The 15,893-nt window shown below is 49.1% G+C and overlaps 1 protein-coding gene across 1 annotated transcript in view; it reads left to right on the top strand.

Moving 5' to 3' along the window:
• SETD1B (SET domain containing 1B) overlaps nt 1-15,893 on the top strand; it is a 54,446-nt gene that overhangs the window by 32,151 nt on the left and 6,402 nt on the right. Inside the window, exons 8-15 of the mRNA XM_026058901.1 lie at nt 4,526-4,696; nt 5,601-5,688; nt 6,724-6,941; nt 7,185-7,326; nt 8,020-8,487; nt 10,235-11,794; nt 14,229-14,395; nt 14,934-15,065. Of these exons, the coding sequence (XP_025914686.1) occupies nt 4,526-4,696; nt 5,601-5,688; nt 6,724-6,941; nt 7,185-7,326; nt 8,020-8,487; nt 10,235-11,794; nt 14,229-14,395; nt 14,934-15,065 (2,946 nt within the window). The remainder of the gene's footprint in view (nt 1-4,525; nt 4,697-5,600; nt 5,689-6,723; nt 6,942-7,184; nt 7,327-8,019; nt 8,488-10,234; nt 11,795-14,228; nt 14,396-14,933; nt 15,066-15,893) is intronic.

Below are 15,893 nucleotides of genomic sequence, written 5' to 3'. Positions count from 1 at the left end.
TTCAGACTGTTTTGAAGGGCTGTAATGGCATTAAATGGGCCTCTGAGGAACAGCAGAGCTGCAGCTGATCCTGCCCCCGGCAGGATCGTGGACTAAGTGACCTCCGGAGTATCCTCGCAGAGCCAGGGCGCTGCCTCTGCAGACTTCCCACGCCGGTGGGGCTGCCTGGGCGCTCTCGTTAAAGCTGGGCTCCAGCGAGCAGTAGTCATAAGTCAGGGACGGCTGCTCCGCTAGGCAGAGCTAGGGGAGCCCGGGAGAATCCTCCCTGCTGCTCTCCTTTTGGGAAAGCCTTCGAGCCTTTGGGAGGGCTGCTGTCTTCAGACCCTAAAAGCCTTCCCCTCATCTCCTTTTCTCCCTCGGTGCAGCAGGTTCTGAAATTTGAGACGTTTGGTTATTTTTTGGCGATGAGGGGCACTGCTCGCTCCAGCAAGGGGTTTGCAGTGGGAGGTGACCCTGCGCTCGTGGAGCTGGTGCACAAGGGCTTCTGGAGCCGAAGAGGAAGTTGAACTTTGGCTTCGAGAAGCCCAAGTCAGATGCTAAATGAGTGTTTGAAACCACCAAGCTGAAATTATGTGCCTCCCCACTTTGCGTGGCGAGATCCAGGGGTATTTCCGTTTTCCTGCCCTCCTCCCGCCTTCCCCGGGCGTGTGCRCGGCAGCAGCAGGCGCAAAGGCTGAGCGTTGGCCAGCTGCGCGAGGACTTCCAGGCACTGGTTAAGGAATAGCGTTGCGTGAACTGCCTGATCGTTTCTCAGCCAATTTAAAGTGTACCTTAGCCAGTGAACAGCTCTGTGATCTAATACATGGTGAATTTGACTCTGCAAAGAAAAGCTGGCGTTACAGAAAGGTTAACGCAGACCTCAAAATGACTGTTGCACTCAGTTGTTTTAAAAAACAAGCTGCAGATACATTTTCTGTTTCAGATAGCAGTTTTCAGAGCTGGTGTCTTCAACACATGCTGTTGTAAGCTGGTCGCGTGTTAACTCCCGTGCCTGGGAGAGCTCCTCGGCTTCCCAGAGACACGGGAAATGTTGCTCCTGAACAGCTGTTTTATGACACAGTGTAATCTGCTCTGTTTTGGAGCTGCCTGGCGTGACACGCAGCGAGAAACCCAGTCCCTCTCCTCCTGACTAACGCTCGAGGCTTGTGCCTCCTCCCAGCGAGCGTGTGCCGACAGAAACGGAGGCCCCTGCTTCCAGGGCAGCGAGGGAAACGCAGGCAGCAAGTCGCTGCAAAAGCAGCAGCCTCAGTACCCAAGAAACGGTTTTAAACCAGACTCCGCAGTGAAGAAGCAGAAGCGAGTTGAGGCAGGTCTCCGGTGGCTGCTCGGCGTTTTATACCCGGTGCTGTGGTTGGATTTAGCACGTTCCTCCCTCCCCTGGAATTCGCAGCCCGTGTTGGTAAGGGAAGCCGACTGCGTCTCAGCCYGGTGCCACAGTCCTTGCCGCAGGTTGTACTGGGGGTGAGCAGCCTAATTGAAAGCATAAAATTGCCACATGGGAAAACAGTTGTGCTTTCTGGCCAGGAGCAAATGCCAGAACCATTGCTGCTCCAGGCGCTGCCTCGGGAAGCCTCTGCCGGGCCGTGCACCGGTTGCACACGGGCAGCCGCCCTGGTCTCGGGCCCTCCTTCCCACCAGGTCTGGCTGCTGCACGRTGCTGTGGCAGGACAGGGCTTCTGCTCACAGTCCTGAGCTGTCTGCTTCTGCCCGGGTGGGACAGAATAACACRTGCCAGTGGCGACCTCTCTGAGTAGAAGCAGAATCGGTCTCCAGTTTGACTCCCGCAGTTTTGTGTAAAACTCTAACTTCTGGGATCCCAGTGGTGTCTCCAGTAGCAGACGTCTGCAGAAATGGGTTAGTCTGCTGTACCGATGTATGTGCGTTTAATGCCTTGAGAAAGCTGAATACCTGCTATTGGCCGGCTTCTCCTTACGCTTATAACAAAAGCGACTGGTTTATTCCAGCAAAGCAATGCGAAGGAATCCTTAATAACAGAAACTGGAAGTGGCTGAAAAGGAAAATGAAATATGAGTGTGCGACTTCAGCTGTACCATCCCTTTGCTGGTGTCTTTCCGAAGGCGCGAGGGTGAGCTGTGTGGCCCCTCGCTGCCACTGGCACTGGAGGTCGGTTCCCTGCGTTCCTGCACCGCCAGGCTTTGAGCTGGGAATACACGCAAATGACCCTCCAAAACAGACCCCGCATCCTTATTTTCTCCCTCCTAATGGATTTAATTGGAGCTTCCCATATGATTCCTCCTTACTAATAGTAATGAAACAACTGATATTATTTTCAGAGGTTTGGGAGAATAAATAAGGCAACATATGTGCTTGTTTAACATCTTTTTTTTTTTGTCTTTGGAAAGAAGCGTGGCAGATCTGTGGGGAGAGATAGTATCTTTTAATATCTCTTATCCTGGGACCATCAGCTGCAGCAGCAGCCTTCCTGTTATTTTGCGGGAGAGAGCCGGCCTCGCCCGCAGCAGCATGCGAGCTCCGCCGTGTGCCAGTGCCTGCGGTAGGTGTGCCGCTCGTCAAGTGGGGCTGCGCGGGGCTGCTYGCGCCCTGGCCTCCCCGAGCCCAACAGCACGAAGCCTTGCGGCATTTTTTCCTTTACTGCCCTACAAAGTTCAAGTTTAATAGGACAGTCGGGATTATCTGCACAGTGCTCCTGGCAGCCCCTGAACCGTAACAGCACACGAGAGGACAACGCGCTTGTCACCTCCCAGCCCTCGGTTTCTCCCTTTTCTCTCTGTTTTTTGGCTGCTGCTTTTGCTAGGGTGCCGCAGGTAAAGAGCAGGAAAGCTCAAGGGCAAACGCAGCGTCCTGGGTCAGGCGGGAAATGTGGTGGGTGGATGCTACAGAGGAGCTTATTGCTCGGGAAGGTAGCGCATCCCACGGCCCCTGTTTGTCGGAGCCCAGGGAAAACTCCTCTCTGCTCCTGAACTGAGTGATGGCTTAAGTGTGAATGCYGGAGGAGGATGCGCTAAGCTGCCTGCCAGGAATACCCAGCCATCCCTGGCCATGGATTCTCGGCTTGATATTCCCATTAGTCTTGTCCCTTATTAGCAGGAGAGCTGAGCTGATGCTTCCTGTTCGGTGATTACACTCAGCTTCAGCAAATTAGCTCTGTTAATGTCTGTAAAAGGAACCGACTTTCAGACCGTGTACCACCACCGGCTGATTAGAGTAAACGTTACCTCCGATGCCCTTCGCTCAAGAGCCGCGTGGCGTGCGCCTCCACGTCGCCCTGTCCCCACTCGCCGCCTCCCAGGAGGCTGGCGGCTCCCGGCCTGCACGGGTTTCTGTTCCTTCTCTTCCTTTGCCCCTCAGCTCAGGTGAAAAGGGGTTTAGAGCAGGGATGAGGCTGTGGGTTTAGTTATCAAATCTCGTAGTCCTTGGGTGTTTTGCCTAAATATTTTGCTTTTCCTCTGTTATCCGCAGTGGGAGTCTTCTGACAGTTTTTGTGGACTTAGACTGTGATTGCTAAGTGAACAYGTGGGCATATGTGATTTTGACTCTGTTATATTGTGCCTTACATTAAAAAGAAAAAAAGTCTCCTTAACTAGAAGGTCTGAAGTTGCTTTCAATTATGTGGGTTAGCAAATGAAGGCAAATAACACAGTTTTAGGCTAACTTGCCCAAAGTATGTTTGAGTAGCTCTGTAGGAGGTACATGTGTAGCTCTATTTCTCATGTAGTTCATCGGACGAGAAGGGCTCCTGCAGTGTTTGCGAGCTCAGAGGGAGCCGCATGAAGACGGTGGTGTATCCCAGCTCCGGGTGTTCCCTCCAGAGCTCAGGGAGCCTGTGCAGTAGCTGCTCCTCAGCGCTATGTAGTTTCTGCCTGGGCGGAGGAATGTGTTCGCTCGGGCTGTCACGTCCTGGTTTCATGTCCGCACCTTTTCTTCCCTTTTCCTCTCTCCCTTTTTCTCCCTTGGTTCCTACCATGGGTGTTGGATTCTTGGCTGTTCTGTAGGTGGTCACTGTGGTCCCCTCACAAGGCACTGGGGACACCTGAAATGTGCCATAGGGGTTTGTGGGGCTGCTCATTTCCTTCACTTGTGAAGTACTTTGGCCTGCGTCAAGCTACACACGAATGAAATGGAGAGCATGTTCTACAACACACGGTGGAGAAAGCAAGAGCRTGAGCTGCTTTGATACCTCATGACACAATGGCTACAGGTGCAGGATGCCTTGGTGTCCTATGCCAAGCCACTGTTCTGGGAGTCCCAGCAGGTTTGGTTTCCAGAAGTTTTAGTGCCTTGGGCAGAAAAAATGGCTTCTTAAAATGCAAAGGTGGAAGGCCTCTCAGAGATGGAAGGGCCTTGTTAGCAAGAACTCCTTCACCTTCTCCTTTTCAAGTGCACATGGCCATGTGGTGCATCTCAAGATGCTTTTGCCTTCAGAGAAACTGATGCCTGGGTGGAGGAGCGGTATTTCACAAACCACAATTATCTGAGCTTTTTCCAAAGTTTGTGTATTCCTCAGGAGGCTTTTCCTCTTCTAAGTGTGCTTTCCCAATTGCAGGCATCTCTCACTCCAGTGAAGTCTGGAGGAGAACTGGAGGAGAAACCAAAGCCGAAGGATCGGATCACATCTTGTCTCTTGGAGAACTGGAACAAAGGAGAAGGCCTGGGATATGAAGGAATCGGCTTGGGCATTGGGTTACGAGGGGCCATCCGGTTGCCATCCTTCAAGGTAAAAATGAAGATATCGCTTAGATACTAGCATTCCCTACAGGAGCAATAGGAGGACATTGGGCATTTGCCTGTGTTAGGACACTGTTTCAGTGTGGTTTTAAATACATGCTTACGCTAGTAGTAGTTTACACTCTTGTTTCTCTGCTTAGAACTCTGTTTAAACAAAGCTTATTTGGAGCTGGATTTACCATTGATAATAGGCCTGTAACATTGCAGAATCTCTGGATTTTGAGGCTTGACTGTCTTGTATAAGTTATAGCGTCTTGCAGATTAACAGCTGAGTCTTGCCTGGAAGTTTGGTTAAAAGGGTTCTCTGCCTCATGCGAGTTTACAAAATCAGACTTGCAGTCTTAGGAAGAGTCATGTTTTTTTCAAAGAGCATTTGTGCTTCCTGACAAGAAGTGGAAGCATAAAAAATGAAAAGAATCTTAAAAAAATAATAGTAATAAAAGATGGGATATAGAGGACTTCCCAGAAATGAAGAGTGTGAATGCACAGAAAGTGCAAGTAAAGGTTGAGGACAAGATTCTGCCTTGATTTTAGAACTAAGCTTGCTTTAGGGGATCTTTAAGGTGTGATAGGCTTTGGTTCTGTTTCTGTTTTCCTACATCTCAGACACACGGGTTTGTCGAGAGTTTTCTCTGTCATCTTCAAAGTACCTGGTGATGGCATACACCATGCTGGTACTGAGAGTGTTTTGATGCAAATTGAAAGGGTAGAATTTCATTGACAGTGAAATTTTGTTTGCAAGCAAATAAAGGAATCAGGAGCTGTGGGGAAGTAGTCCTTGATTTCTGGGTGCAAGTCACCCTGGCAAAGTAAAACAGTAGCCATTTGCTTAAGAAGTGGTTTTCTGCTGTTTTTAAACTCTTTTAGAAATGCTAATTGTGCCTTTTGTTCAGGTGAAAAGAAAGGAGCCACCTGAAGCTGCCTCAGCAGGAGATCAGAAGAGAATCCGGCCTTCTACTTCTGTTGATGATGAAGATGAAGGTTTGCAAAGCACATTTGTTTGAAACACAAGAGCAGATGCAAACCACATGCAAGCTGAATTCTTTTAAACTTCACAAGAGCGTGCTCGCTTGCAGTTAGACACAGAGTCAAGGATCTGAGCCAAAACCCTGCCTCTCACAAAACTCCGGTCAGCTGGGAGATGTCTCCTCTGGATTCTGTTATCTTAAATTCACTGGCGGGAAATTTAAGACACGCATTTTATGAATAACTCATMATTTAGTTTTGCTGATGCAGAGTTGGTTATCCAGCAGAGGGAGCTCAGATTAGTTCATGGACCATGTTCCAGAGCTGTGCTTGTAAGTCACCAAGTACATTGTGGGAGAGAGCAAGTGAGAGCCAGTTTGGCCTGCATTCGATTTAAAAAATATATATATTTGCCATCTTTCTCATAACTAAATGCACAAATCCATTCTTCAAAGAGTAAGCTAAACCCAGAGTTGTTAAAGTGTTCATATCCCTTAATGCATCCCTGGTTAGGGAAGGGAAGGAGCACAGGAAGTTTCCAAATATGAATTGTGTACTCTGCTTTACTTCTCTGATTCATGGGGAAGCACACCTCCACTGGTGCAATATGTCCCTATATCGCGTGTGTCACCCTCTTCTGCTGCATGCTGGTCTGAACCCCTTGCCCCCAAAGTGCATCCTTCTCAAGGGTGACACTGTAATTCCCTTCTCCAGGCAGGGCTAAGCAAGACAACCCTTTGGCAAGGCCTTTTTTTGCTTTCCTGTTCTGATCTCTGTGGTGCTATGTCTACTGGCTGCTCTGCCTACGTTGTCAGCTTTGGCCTCTTGCGTTGTGCCTGCCTTGGGGCTTTCAGCACCCTGTGCCCAATCTCGTCTTCACTTGCCCTGTAAAATTAGCAGGCGCCTGTGAGCTTGGGGACCCTCTCACCACAGGGGCATATGGCTCCCAACCTCAGTCCTCCCGCAGAAAAAGTGTGTGTGATGCAGTCAGCTCTTTCCTTCACTTGCAAGGTATGTGAGGGCTATTTCCTTCTTGTTTTTACTCACCAGAATCGGAAAGGGACAGAGATGCTTCCGATGTGACATCTGATCTGTCAAAGAAGGATGCAGAAGCAGTGGGGTTGAGGCGGCGACCAGCACGGCCTCTGGAGCTGGACAGCGAGGGGGAGGAGGGAGACGAGACATCGGGTAAAGAGGAAGAATCCTCCTCAGAGAAGGAAGAAGAGCAGGAGGAAGAGGGAAGCTTGGTGAAAGCAGCACCTGGCAAGGTGTGTTGGTTTTATTGCTCTGTTTTGAATGCTGTCTGTCATTAAACATGGGGGGGTCCAGTAATTCCAGCTCCCAAAATTGCCCTCTATGAAAGATGAGCCCTAAGAGAATCCCAACAGGATTATTGACCCAGCAGGTTCTCGGGTCAGCGTCTCTGGGAGTCGCTGGTGGTTACTGCAGTGACAGTCAGGTCTCAGAAAGGGCCAAACACCATTGACGTTCATCAGTGCTTTCTTGCAAAGGAGGAAGAGGAGGATGAGGATGAGGACGAGGAGGATGAGGACGAGGAGGAGGATGAAGAGGATGATGAGGATGAAGAGGATGATGATGAGGAGACAGGAATAGAAACAAGTGACAAGGAAGAAGAGCAGGACTCCGAGGAGGGTAAGCAGTTCCTGGGGGATCAGCAAGCGCATAACTTTCACCTCAGGTATGGTCTCACTTTTGCACTTTTTGTGAGCTGATTTTTATCTTTGCACCCTCTTTCAATGAGGGCTGTTTTACGCAAGGTAGCTGAAAGCCTTCTGTGATCCCTCAGTCTGTGGGTTCCTCTGTGATAGCTCTTCAGCCCCGGGTGATTTCAGCCCAGCTTGGGGATTGAGGTCTCAAAGCCAGCTAAAGTCCTGCCTGTTTCATGAAATGTGTGTGGCTGAGAAGAAAAGAGACCAGGTTTCAAATGGGTAATTTAGCCTCAAATAACTTTTCCATCCTATTGAACAATTCCTGCTCTGGAAGGTAGCAGCTCCCCCTTTTTAAAACTGTTTGGGAATGCAACATAAACTCTCAGTATAACTCCATTGAAGAGGCAATCCACCAGGAGACCCGCATCAGCAGGGTGCCAGGCAGTGCTAGTTCTGCTGCTCAGGGAACTGCCTCTTGTATGACGACTATTGTAAGCATCCAAACACTTGGTTTGTATTTCTCTGCAAAAATAAATAAATTGGGAGAAAACTTCAAACCCATATGCTCTGCTGTGGATCCTGTTACAGCATGGAAATTATATTTGTTCCTGTAGCAGGTCCTGATTGTTTAATGAAGTCAGAAAGGGGAACTAATGATAACTTGTTCTTCTTGCAGAAGATGTAGCAAGTCCCTCATCTTCCAAGGCTGAAGTTGAGTCATCTGACGAAAGTGAGGACTCCTCTGAATTTGAGTCGAGCTCCGACTCAGATGATGAAGAGGAGGAGGAGGATGAAGATGAAGAGGAGGAGGAGGAGGAGGAAGAGGACGAGGAGGAGCTGGCTGAAGATCAAGATAGAGAAGCCTTGGTTGCTGAGACAGAGCATGAACCTGCCAGTCATGAGGTCCCTGATGACGAGAGGGAGACCATTTTGGATCTGTATCCTGTGGACGACTTCATGGATGCAACAGGCTTGGGACTCGCAGAGCCAGCTTTGGCAGAAAAAGATGAAGGCATGGAAGAAGTCAAGGCAGGGGAAAGTGAATGTGGTGAAGTCCCAGAGGAATCTATTGCTGCTGAAACACTCCTGGTTATAGAAAGAGACCAGGAGACAAAACTTGCGCTGTCTCCCATCTGTGGGCCAGGTATGGTCTTCTATTTGGTTTGTCATTTATCATCATGTGTCCAAGTACAGCATTCTCACGGCATCCATTATTTATTTTTGATATTTACCTTGTCCATTCCTTTTCTCTCTTCCTCCAGTCACAGCTCTGTGCTAGGGATTAACCTAGCATAGAGAAAAGTTTGTGGAGTTCCACACAGGCCTTCTGCTACTAAAAATATTGTGGTTATTTTATCCAGTTTAGTTAGTGTCCTGCAGGAACTGAACAGTTGTCATCATCTGAGGGTGAGCGACTGGGTGATAGTGTGGCTGAAGCTCAAGACAGAAAAGCCAAGGCTGCTAAAACAGAACAGGAATCTGTGCAGAATGAGTCAATACTGGCTATTGTCAGTTTGGGTACCAAAGACGATACATGGCTGGGAAGCTGTATAGGGCAAGGGAGTGGAGTCTCGGGATTATATCAGGTTCCTGTAGTATTATGTGGTTTTTCAGTTAGTCCTCTTAAATGGGTGATATCCCCTGGTTTTCTGGGAAAAGAAAATTGTCTTCCTTAAATTCAGAATTRTATCCATTCCATGAAGACATCCTCAAGGAAATTAGAAACCTTTTCCTAGAGGAGTGAGGTGCATAAAGCTTGACAAATACTGCAGCATCCAGGGAGGACTGACAAGTTAAAAACTGGAACCAACCAGGAGAGCACATCCAGTGTGGCCTGTAATGTGAGCCTTGGGCAGGGCTGGTGTCCAAGGGCTGCTGATCGGGGCACCRTGCAGTGTTTTGCCTCTTGGAGAGCTGGAGATCCGGTCCCTGCCCAAGCTATCACTCCTAGGCTGTCACAAAATCTGAAAGATTTATAGAGGCAAAAGGTTTGGTCAGGCAGAGCAAAGATAGATCTGTTTTGCCCTGCTCCTTTCCAGAACAGGTTGGTGTCCAGGAGAACAGGAGTCTGGGAAGAGCTGCATTCGGGCACCTTGACATGTGGAATGAGCTTTAAAGGTGGACTGTGGGAACAGGCTCAAATTGCCTAGCCTGCTCATACGGGAGTTAAACAAGTCTGACCCTTCTCCAGTTCACTCAGCACAGATGGGGAGCTCCAACTGTCCCACTTGAAAATGTTATTTTGAGCTGCCTACGAAAATTCACTGTTGGTTCCTTTTGGCCCTGGCCTTAAGGAGGTAAATAAACTCGAGACAAATGAGCCTGCTGCAGAGAGCGCAGCATATAAATTGCCTCATTGATACCACCCAAGTGTATCCTCATTCATTACAAGGGCTTCCCATTTTCCTCAGTGTCGTGTTCAAGAGCATTACACTTCTCCCTTCCCTGCTCCCCTCTGTGGAGAGCTGAGAGGGTGTTTCTTGGCCCTGCAATTAGTTTACCTTCCCCCGTTAGAAAAGCTGASAGCTTGGGGCTCTGACAGCTCTCCTTCAAACAGCCTCCTCAGCCCACAATCCACTAATGCTTTTTATGGTTGTAAAAAAGGCGGTCAGGGGTTTTGTAAGCAGAAAACCTTCATTCTGGCCTGTGTAGTAGCTAATCCTCAAATTAATAGTGTTTTTTTTTTAATGGTCCATTAGGGATGTCTGTGGTAGCGTCTAATTACTCCACACTCTGTGCCTCCAAAATGTAAAGCATTGGAGTTTTTAAAGCCTCCCAGTGGAATCGAGCTGTTCTGTAATTGCAGTTTCTTAAACATGCCTTTGCTGGGAAGTGGCGAGTAACCRAGTGGAAGCAAAGCTCCTGATTCTTTTCTGTTTTCCCCTTTCCAGAGGAAGAGTCCGAACCAGTTACCATGCTAGAGCCAGAGGTACAGGAAGGTCTGAAGCCTGAATCTCAAGATGAGGAGGCAGCGGCGCTCTGTCTCTCGACTCCAGTGGGAGTCTTTGGAGAACCTCTACCCAATAAAAGCAGCTTCTTTAGCAAGTCTGATGACAGCAACTTAGAAGCCCGTGTTAAAGCAAAACTGCCCTCTGCAGCAGAGGAAGAAGACCGGCTGCCTCGGACGCCTGGGCGGGAGGTGGTGGTCCATTCAGAGACTGATACTCTTCTGTTTCCAGCCCACAAGGTGCCATCCTCCACGCTCCCCTTACCATCGACTCCTGGTAAAGAGGAATCCTTAGTCCCTCCAGAAAAGTTCCCTGAACAGTTAATGGTGACCAAAACACCCGTGGAAGAGGAGATTCCTAGGACTCCTGGGCGGGACATTTYGGCCAAGTCTTCACACCCCCTTGCGAAGTCACAGAGCACAGACACTGTTCCAGCCACCCCAGGAAGCGATGCTCCCCTAACGGGAAGCAGCTTGACCCTCAGTTCTCCTCAAGTCCCAGGGAGCCCCTTTTCCTACCCGTCCCAATCTCCTGGCATTAACAGTGGCATTCCTCGGACTCCTGGGAGAGATTTCAATTTCACGCCTACTTTCCCAGAGGCTGGTGCTACCATTCCTTGCCTTCTGTCTGGCAAGAAACAGTCAGAGGATGAGCTAGATGAGAAACCCTTTAAAGAGCCTCTTGGTGCTTCCCTTATGGTCAGCATGAACAGTGTTCCTTCCCCTATTCCTTTTGCCAGCCCCCCACAAGCAGATTTCCACACAGACATGGGCCTGACACCTGATGAGCCAATACCTGTAGCAGCCCTGCCCTGCATGCCCGGAGATGGAAGAATGGCCATCGAGGAATGCAAGGCAGAAGTAAAATCTGTTTTGCTCTCATCAGAAGCACCCACGGGTGCTTCTATTCTTCCTCCCCCACCACCACCTTCTGTCCTTCCCAAAAGGAGGCCAGGTCGGCCGAAACGGTCACCACCTTCTGTCCTCTCGCTGGATGTCTACTCGGGCAAAACCATAGAACCTCCTCCTGTCCCAGTGGCCTTGGTGGAAAGTGCTGTGAGCAAAGAGCTGTTAAGTGGACATCCTGATGCTTTCTATGGACTGAAAGACCCTGAAGCCGTCACCCTGGATTTCAGGAATGACGGTTTCCACGAGAAAATAACAGCTGAGACGGTCACAGAGAAACTGCCATTTAAGGAACTGGAGAACCAGTGGAATGAAGACTTCAAAGAAGAAGAAGCTCATGTGAAACCTAAAAGACAGTGGCGAAGGCAGAAGAAGACACCTGAGGACATCCCAGTGATTCCTTCCCCTGAGTATTCCCCACCCCGGCCTCAGTTCAGACCACGCTCCGAGTTTGAGGAGATGACCATTTTGTATGATATTTGGAATGGAGGCATAGATGAGGAAGATATCAAATTCATGTGTATCACATACGACCGCTTGTTACAGCAGGACAATGGTATGGACTGGCTCAACGACACCCTGTGGGTATTCCATCCTTATATCCTTTCTCACTGGCATTCTGCGTTACACACAAGGCGTAACACAACGAGCGGGGACACACTAGATGGTCATTGAGTAGGACTTATCTTGCAGAAGACTAAATTAGTCGGTGGAAGAAGCATTCACTTACTAGAATAGCAATTGCTTTTGTCAGCAGGGAATTTTAGACTCTATTCACTGAAGCTGCAGCACAAAAATACTGCAGAAGTGGCTGTTGTTGCTGCATTTTCGATCTAGGACTGCAGGGAAAATTTGTATGCACCTCTTTGGGGGAGATTTCCTTGCTAGTCTGAGGAGCTTCTGTCTGCATTTAAACTAGACTTTTTTTTCAGCTTGCCTGTGGAGTTACTAGTCTGCATGTACAGGGCTTTTATTCGGGGCTAAAACTTGCTGTAAAAATAATCTCACCATCTGTGCCTAAAACGATGTGTCAATGGCGCTAGCAGCTTTAACTAGTGTTGAGTTCAAAATACAAATAACCATAAAAGTGATGGTTTCTACGTGGCACATCAGGGACAGGCACGGCCGCAGGCTGGCGGCAGCCGCCGGGCCCTGTCGTCCAGGAGCGTGTGGAGCACCAGTTGGTGCTCGAGGGTCAGGATCTGGCCTCGTCGCTCCCTCCCTGCCCGCGATCTGGTAAGCAGCAGTCCGGGCGCAGCTTTGAATCTTTGGGAGCATCGTTGGGACGCAGAAGCTGTGTCAGTGCGAGGACCTGTGTGTGCGCAGCCATCAGTATCGATCTCCAGAGCAGAGCCCAAAAGGGTGTGCCCACAATATAAAAACTCTCTAGTAGTTTTTTTAGGAAGCAAATATGAATGCATATGTTGTAGAAGACAAAACGCACCGCCTCCTGTACTGCTACAGGTTGTGTGGAGTGAAAATATCTTGTCACCCGACTCCTTGCAAGATACTGCTTTTTTACCTTTTGTGAAAGTAAAAAAGAAAAAAGAAAAACCAAAACCCAAACCACTTAAAACAGCTAGTGATATGACTCTCACTAACAAAAGCAAGTTGAGCTCAGTGCTGAGCTGTATTTTAGTGCTTTCTTTCTCTGCATCTCAAAGCACAGTGTGTCAGATTAAATTTATAATTTTCTGCCTTTTCATACCAGTGTAATAGTTCCAAAATAGATTTATTTAATTGTTCGAAGGAAATATTCTGAAAGAATGGCAAAATGCATCTTCCCCAGTAGTTTTGAGTCTGCATCTGCACTATTGGAGAAAGCAGTTCCAAAAATAAATTGGTTTGAAGACCGGCGTAGTTGGCTGCACAGTAATGGGGAACCACTGCCAGTGAAGGGCAGAACAGGGCAGCTGAGGGTAGCTGAGGATGCTTTTATGTGTGGTGGCATTTCATAACTTACATAATGGAAATATTTGAGATCTTGTCCCCTGTTGATAAGGATTATTGTAACAGCAAATTTACAGTCACTTTTTAAACCATGTAAAAATAGCCTGTAGCCAGTTGTCAGTTCATCCTGTGCTACACTGCGGTAGGTGTGAAAGTACCTGCAGGGCTCACCTGCTTTGCAGCCAGCTCACACCTCGGCTCTCTGGCTGACTTCCAGGCCATTGCTTCTTGCTTTTCATGAGCCCTCTGCTTCAATTTTCTGGTGTTAAGGAGATGTTATGATTCGCAGGGAGTGTTTTGGGGTAGACCTCCAGCTTCATGGGCTTCATGGCCATGTTTTGGAGATGTGCTGTCAGGAGTGCGGCTCTACCACCCTTCCAGAGGCCAAGGCAACTGCACCCGTATGGTTCCTCTGCCTGTGGAGTGTGGTACGTGGCCTTGCCGGGCTGGCTGCACTTTTGCTTGACCACTTTAACACATCTGTGCAGGGTCTCGTCCCCTTCCCATCAGGATCTGAAGGAGCCAATTGACTGAGGCTGGGGAGAGCAGCATCTTGGAGCCCTTGGGGCTGAGGAGCGCCTCCATGCCCGTCTGTGCAGCATCCAGCACTAAAAGCGTGTCTGTGGTTGCTGCAGTGAGTTCGCTGCTGTCTCCTCAGGGCTTGGGGTAGCTGCAGGGAATTTCTGGAAGCAACATGAAAGCGTGTTGTTGAAAACACAGAGTAAACAGTTTGTCCAGATGGCTGGGCAGCTGCTGTCTGTGTACGTGGCCGGCACATAGGGGAAATCCTTTTCCAAACAGGTTTCTCTTGACAGCTTAACCTTTTTGTTTAAACTTTCTTTTTGTCTTTACTTCATTTTCCCAAAGCATCCAGCTAAGAAGAAAAGACTGTGCTCAGCTTCCCTGTAGGCATGTGGGCTTGTTTGGGTGTTTTTTTAAATAGTATTGTTATTTTTTTGCAAACGTCAAAAACCTTTCTGATTTTCCAAGCGCCTGGCATTGCCTAGTTGGTAGCTCCATGTAACCGTGACAGATCGTCTGATTTCCACAGGTAGCTGTGTTGCTCCTTAACTTATTTCCACCAACTAGCTTTTCTACTCCCAAGAAAAAGAAGCGGGATGATGGGATGCGGGAGCATGTGACGGGCTGTGCACGAAGTGAAGGCTATTACAAAATTGATAAGAAGGACAAACTTAAATACCTCAACAATAGCCGAGCTTTTGCGGAGGAGCCTCCAGCTGACACGCAGGTGAGGGTATGCCTCTGCTGACTGCTGGGATTTGGTTTTAAACATAGTGTTGCCTCCCGAGAGCCACTCTGTCCCCTGTGATTATGGGGTTGAGCCAGTGCCCCGGACTTAACGTCACTCAGAGGAATCGTGGCAAAACTCCTGTTGTGTGAATGGAGATGAGAATCTCTCCAGCATATCCTGTCCAGCTTCCAGCTGGAAGAAGTGYTTTGGTTTCCCTGTTGAGTAATTGGGGCCCAGCACTGTGTGTTTCCACTCCCAAGCTGTCCTGTACAGCTATCAGTGTCATGCAAAGGGGTGTCTTCCTACCTTTTGGCTAGGGGAGAGGTGAATCCGTCGCTCCGGCTGTGTAGAGTTGGCTGTTTGGGAGTTGCTGGGCTGGTGTTAGTGTTTGCTGTGGGGTGTTTTATGAGGCCGCGCGTTCTGCAGCATTGTGCTGTAGCATAAGTGATTGTGCCTGGTGCAGAGGCTATTGCTAGGCTGGGAACGTGGGGTGTCAGCTCCATGGGGTCAGCTTTGACCACCCATCTTTCCCCAGGGTATGAGCATCCCTGCCCAACCTCACGCTTCCACCCGGGCTGGCTCCGAGAGGCGGTCAGAGCAACGCAGACTCCTCTCCTCCTTCACCGGTAGCTGTGACAGCGACCTCCTCAAGTTCAACCAACTCAAGGTAGGACAAACCATACAATTATTGCTTTGTGCAGGGGCTGGCAAGGAGCAGGGCAAAGCCAGGGTGGGGGAAAGCCATGGATGCCAGCTTTACCTGTCCTTGGTCATGGTCATCTCCTGCTGGGCACCTTTGTGTGTGCCAAAGGATTGAGTGGGGCGCAGAAGTGTTTCCTCAGCTCTTTGCAAAATCATCTCTGCAGAGCAGGTCAGAAGTACTTTGGGGAGCTGGGCTCTGCAGCCTACGCTTTTGTAGCAGCTCCTGGGAGCAGAAGAGCTTCTCTTCTGGGATGAGCCAGTGTAGAGTGTCTTTGGGGCACTTGGCTCTCCTGCACTTCCATGTAATACAGCTCAAAGACCTCTGTGATCTAATTTACCTAAAAAGACAGACACAGAGCAATCGTAGGGAAAATGTGACACTTAGCTTTGTGTGGTCCCTTGTGAGGAACAGAGACATGAGCTGCTTGATAAATGAACTTCTGGAGCTTGAGCCCTAGTCAAAACCATGAGACGTGCAGAACGGAGAGAGGGACCGTGTTTGCAGGTGTACTGATCAGTAACAAGCAACTGGTTATCGACCATCCCTGCACTGTGCCCATTGAGAGCAAAAGCTGTGGAGGGAATCACATCCCACACAAGCAACTGTGGTGGCCCCAAAACATCCGTTCTCCCAAATGGTGCATGGTCAATGGTAAAAAACAAGTACTGCAACTCTGTGGGACCTCCTGTCTCCCCGTCCCCACTGTCACCCCCTGTCACTGCTGGGACAGAAGGGAGCTGAATTGGGTTGATGCACCCCAGCACTGCTTGTGGCTGGGAACGTGCTGGGGGT

This window comes from Apteryx rowi, unplaced genomic scaffold (assembly GCF_003343035.1).
Source record: "Apteryx rowi isolate R43461 unplaced genomic scaffold, aptRow1 scaffold_15, whole genome shotgun sequence".
Classification (NCBI taxonomy): Eukaryota; Metazoa; Chordata; class Aves; order Apterygiformes; family Apterygidae; genus Apteryx; species Apteryx rowi.
This window is presented reverse-complemented; position numbering and strand designations above follow the sequence as displayed.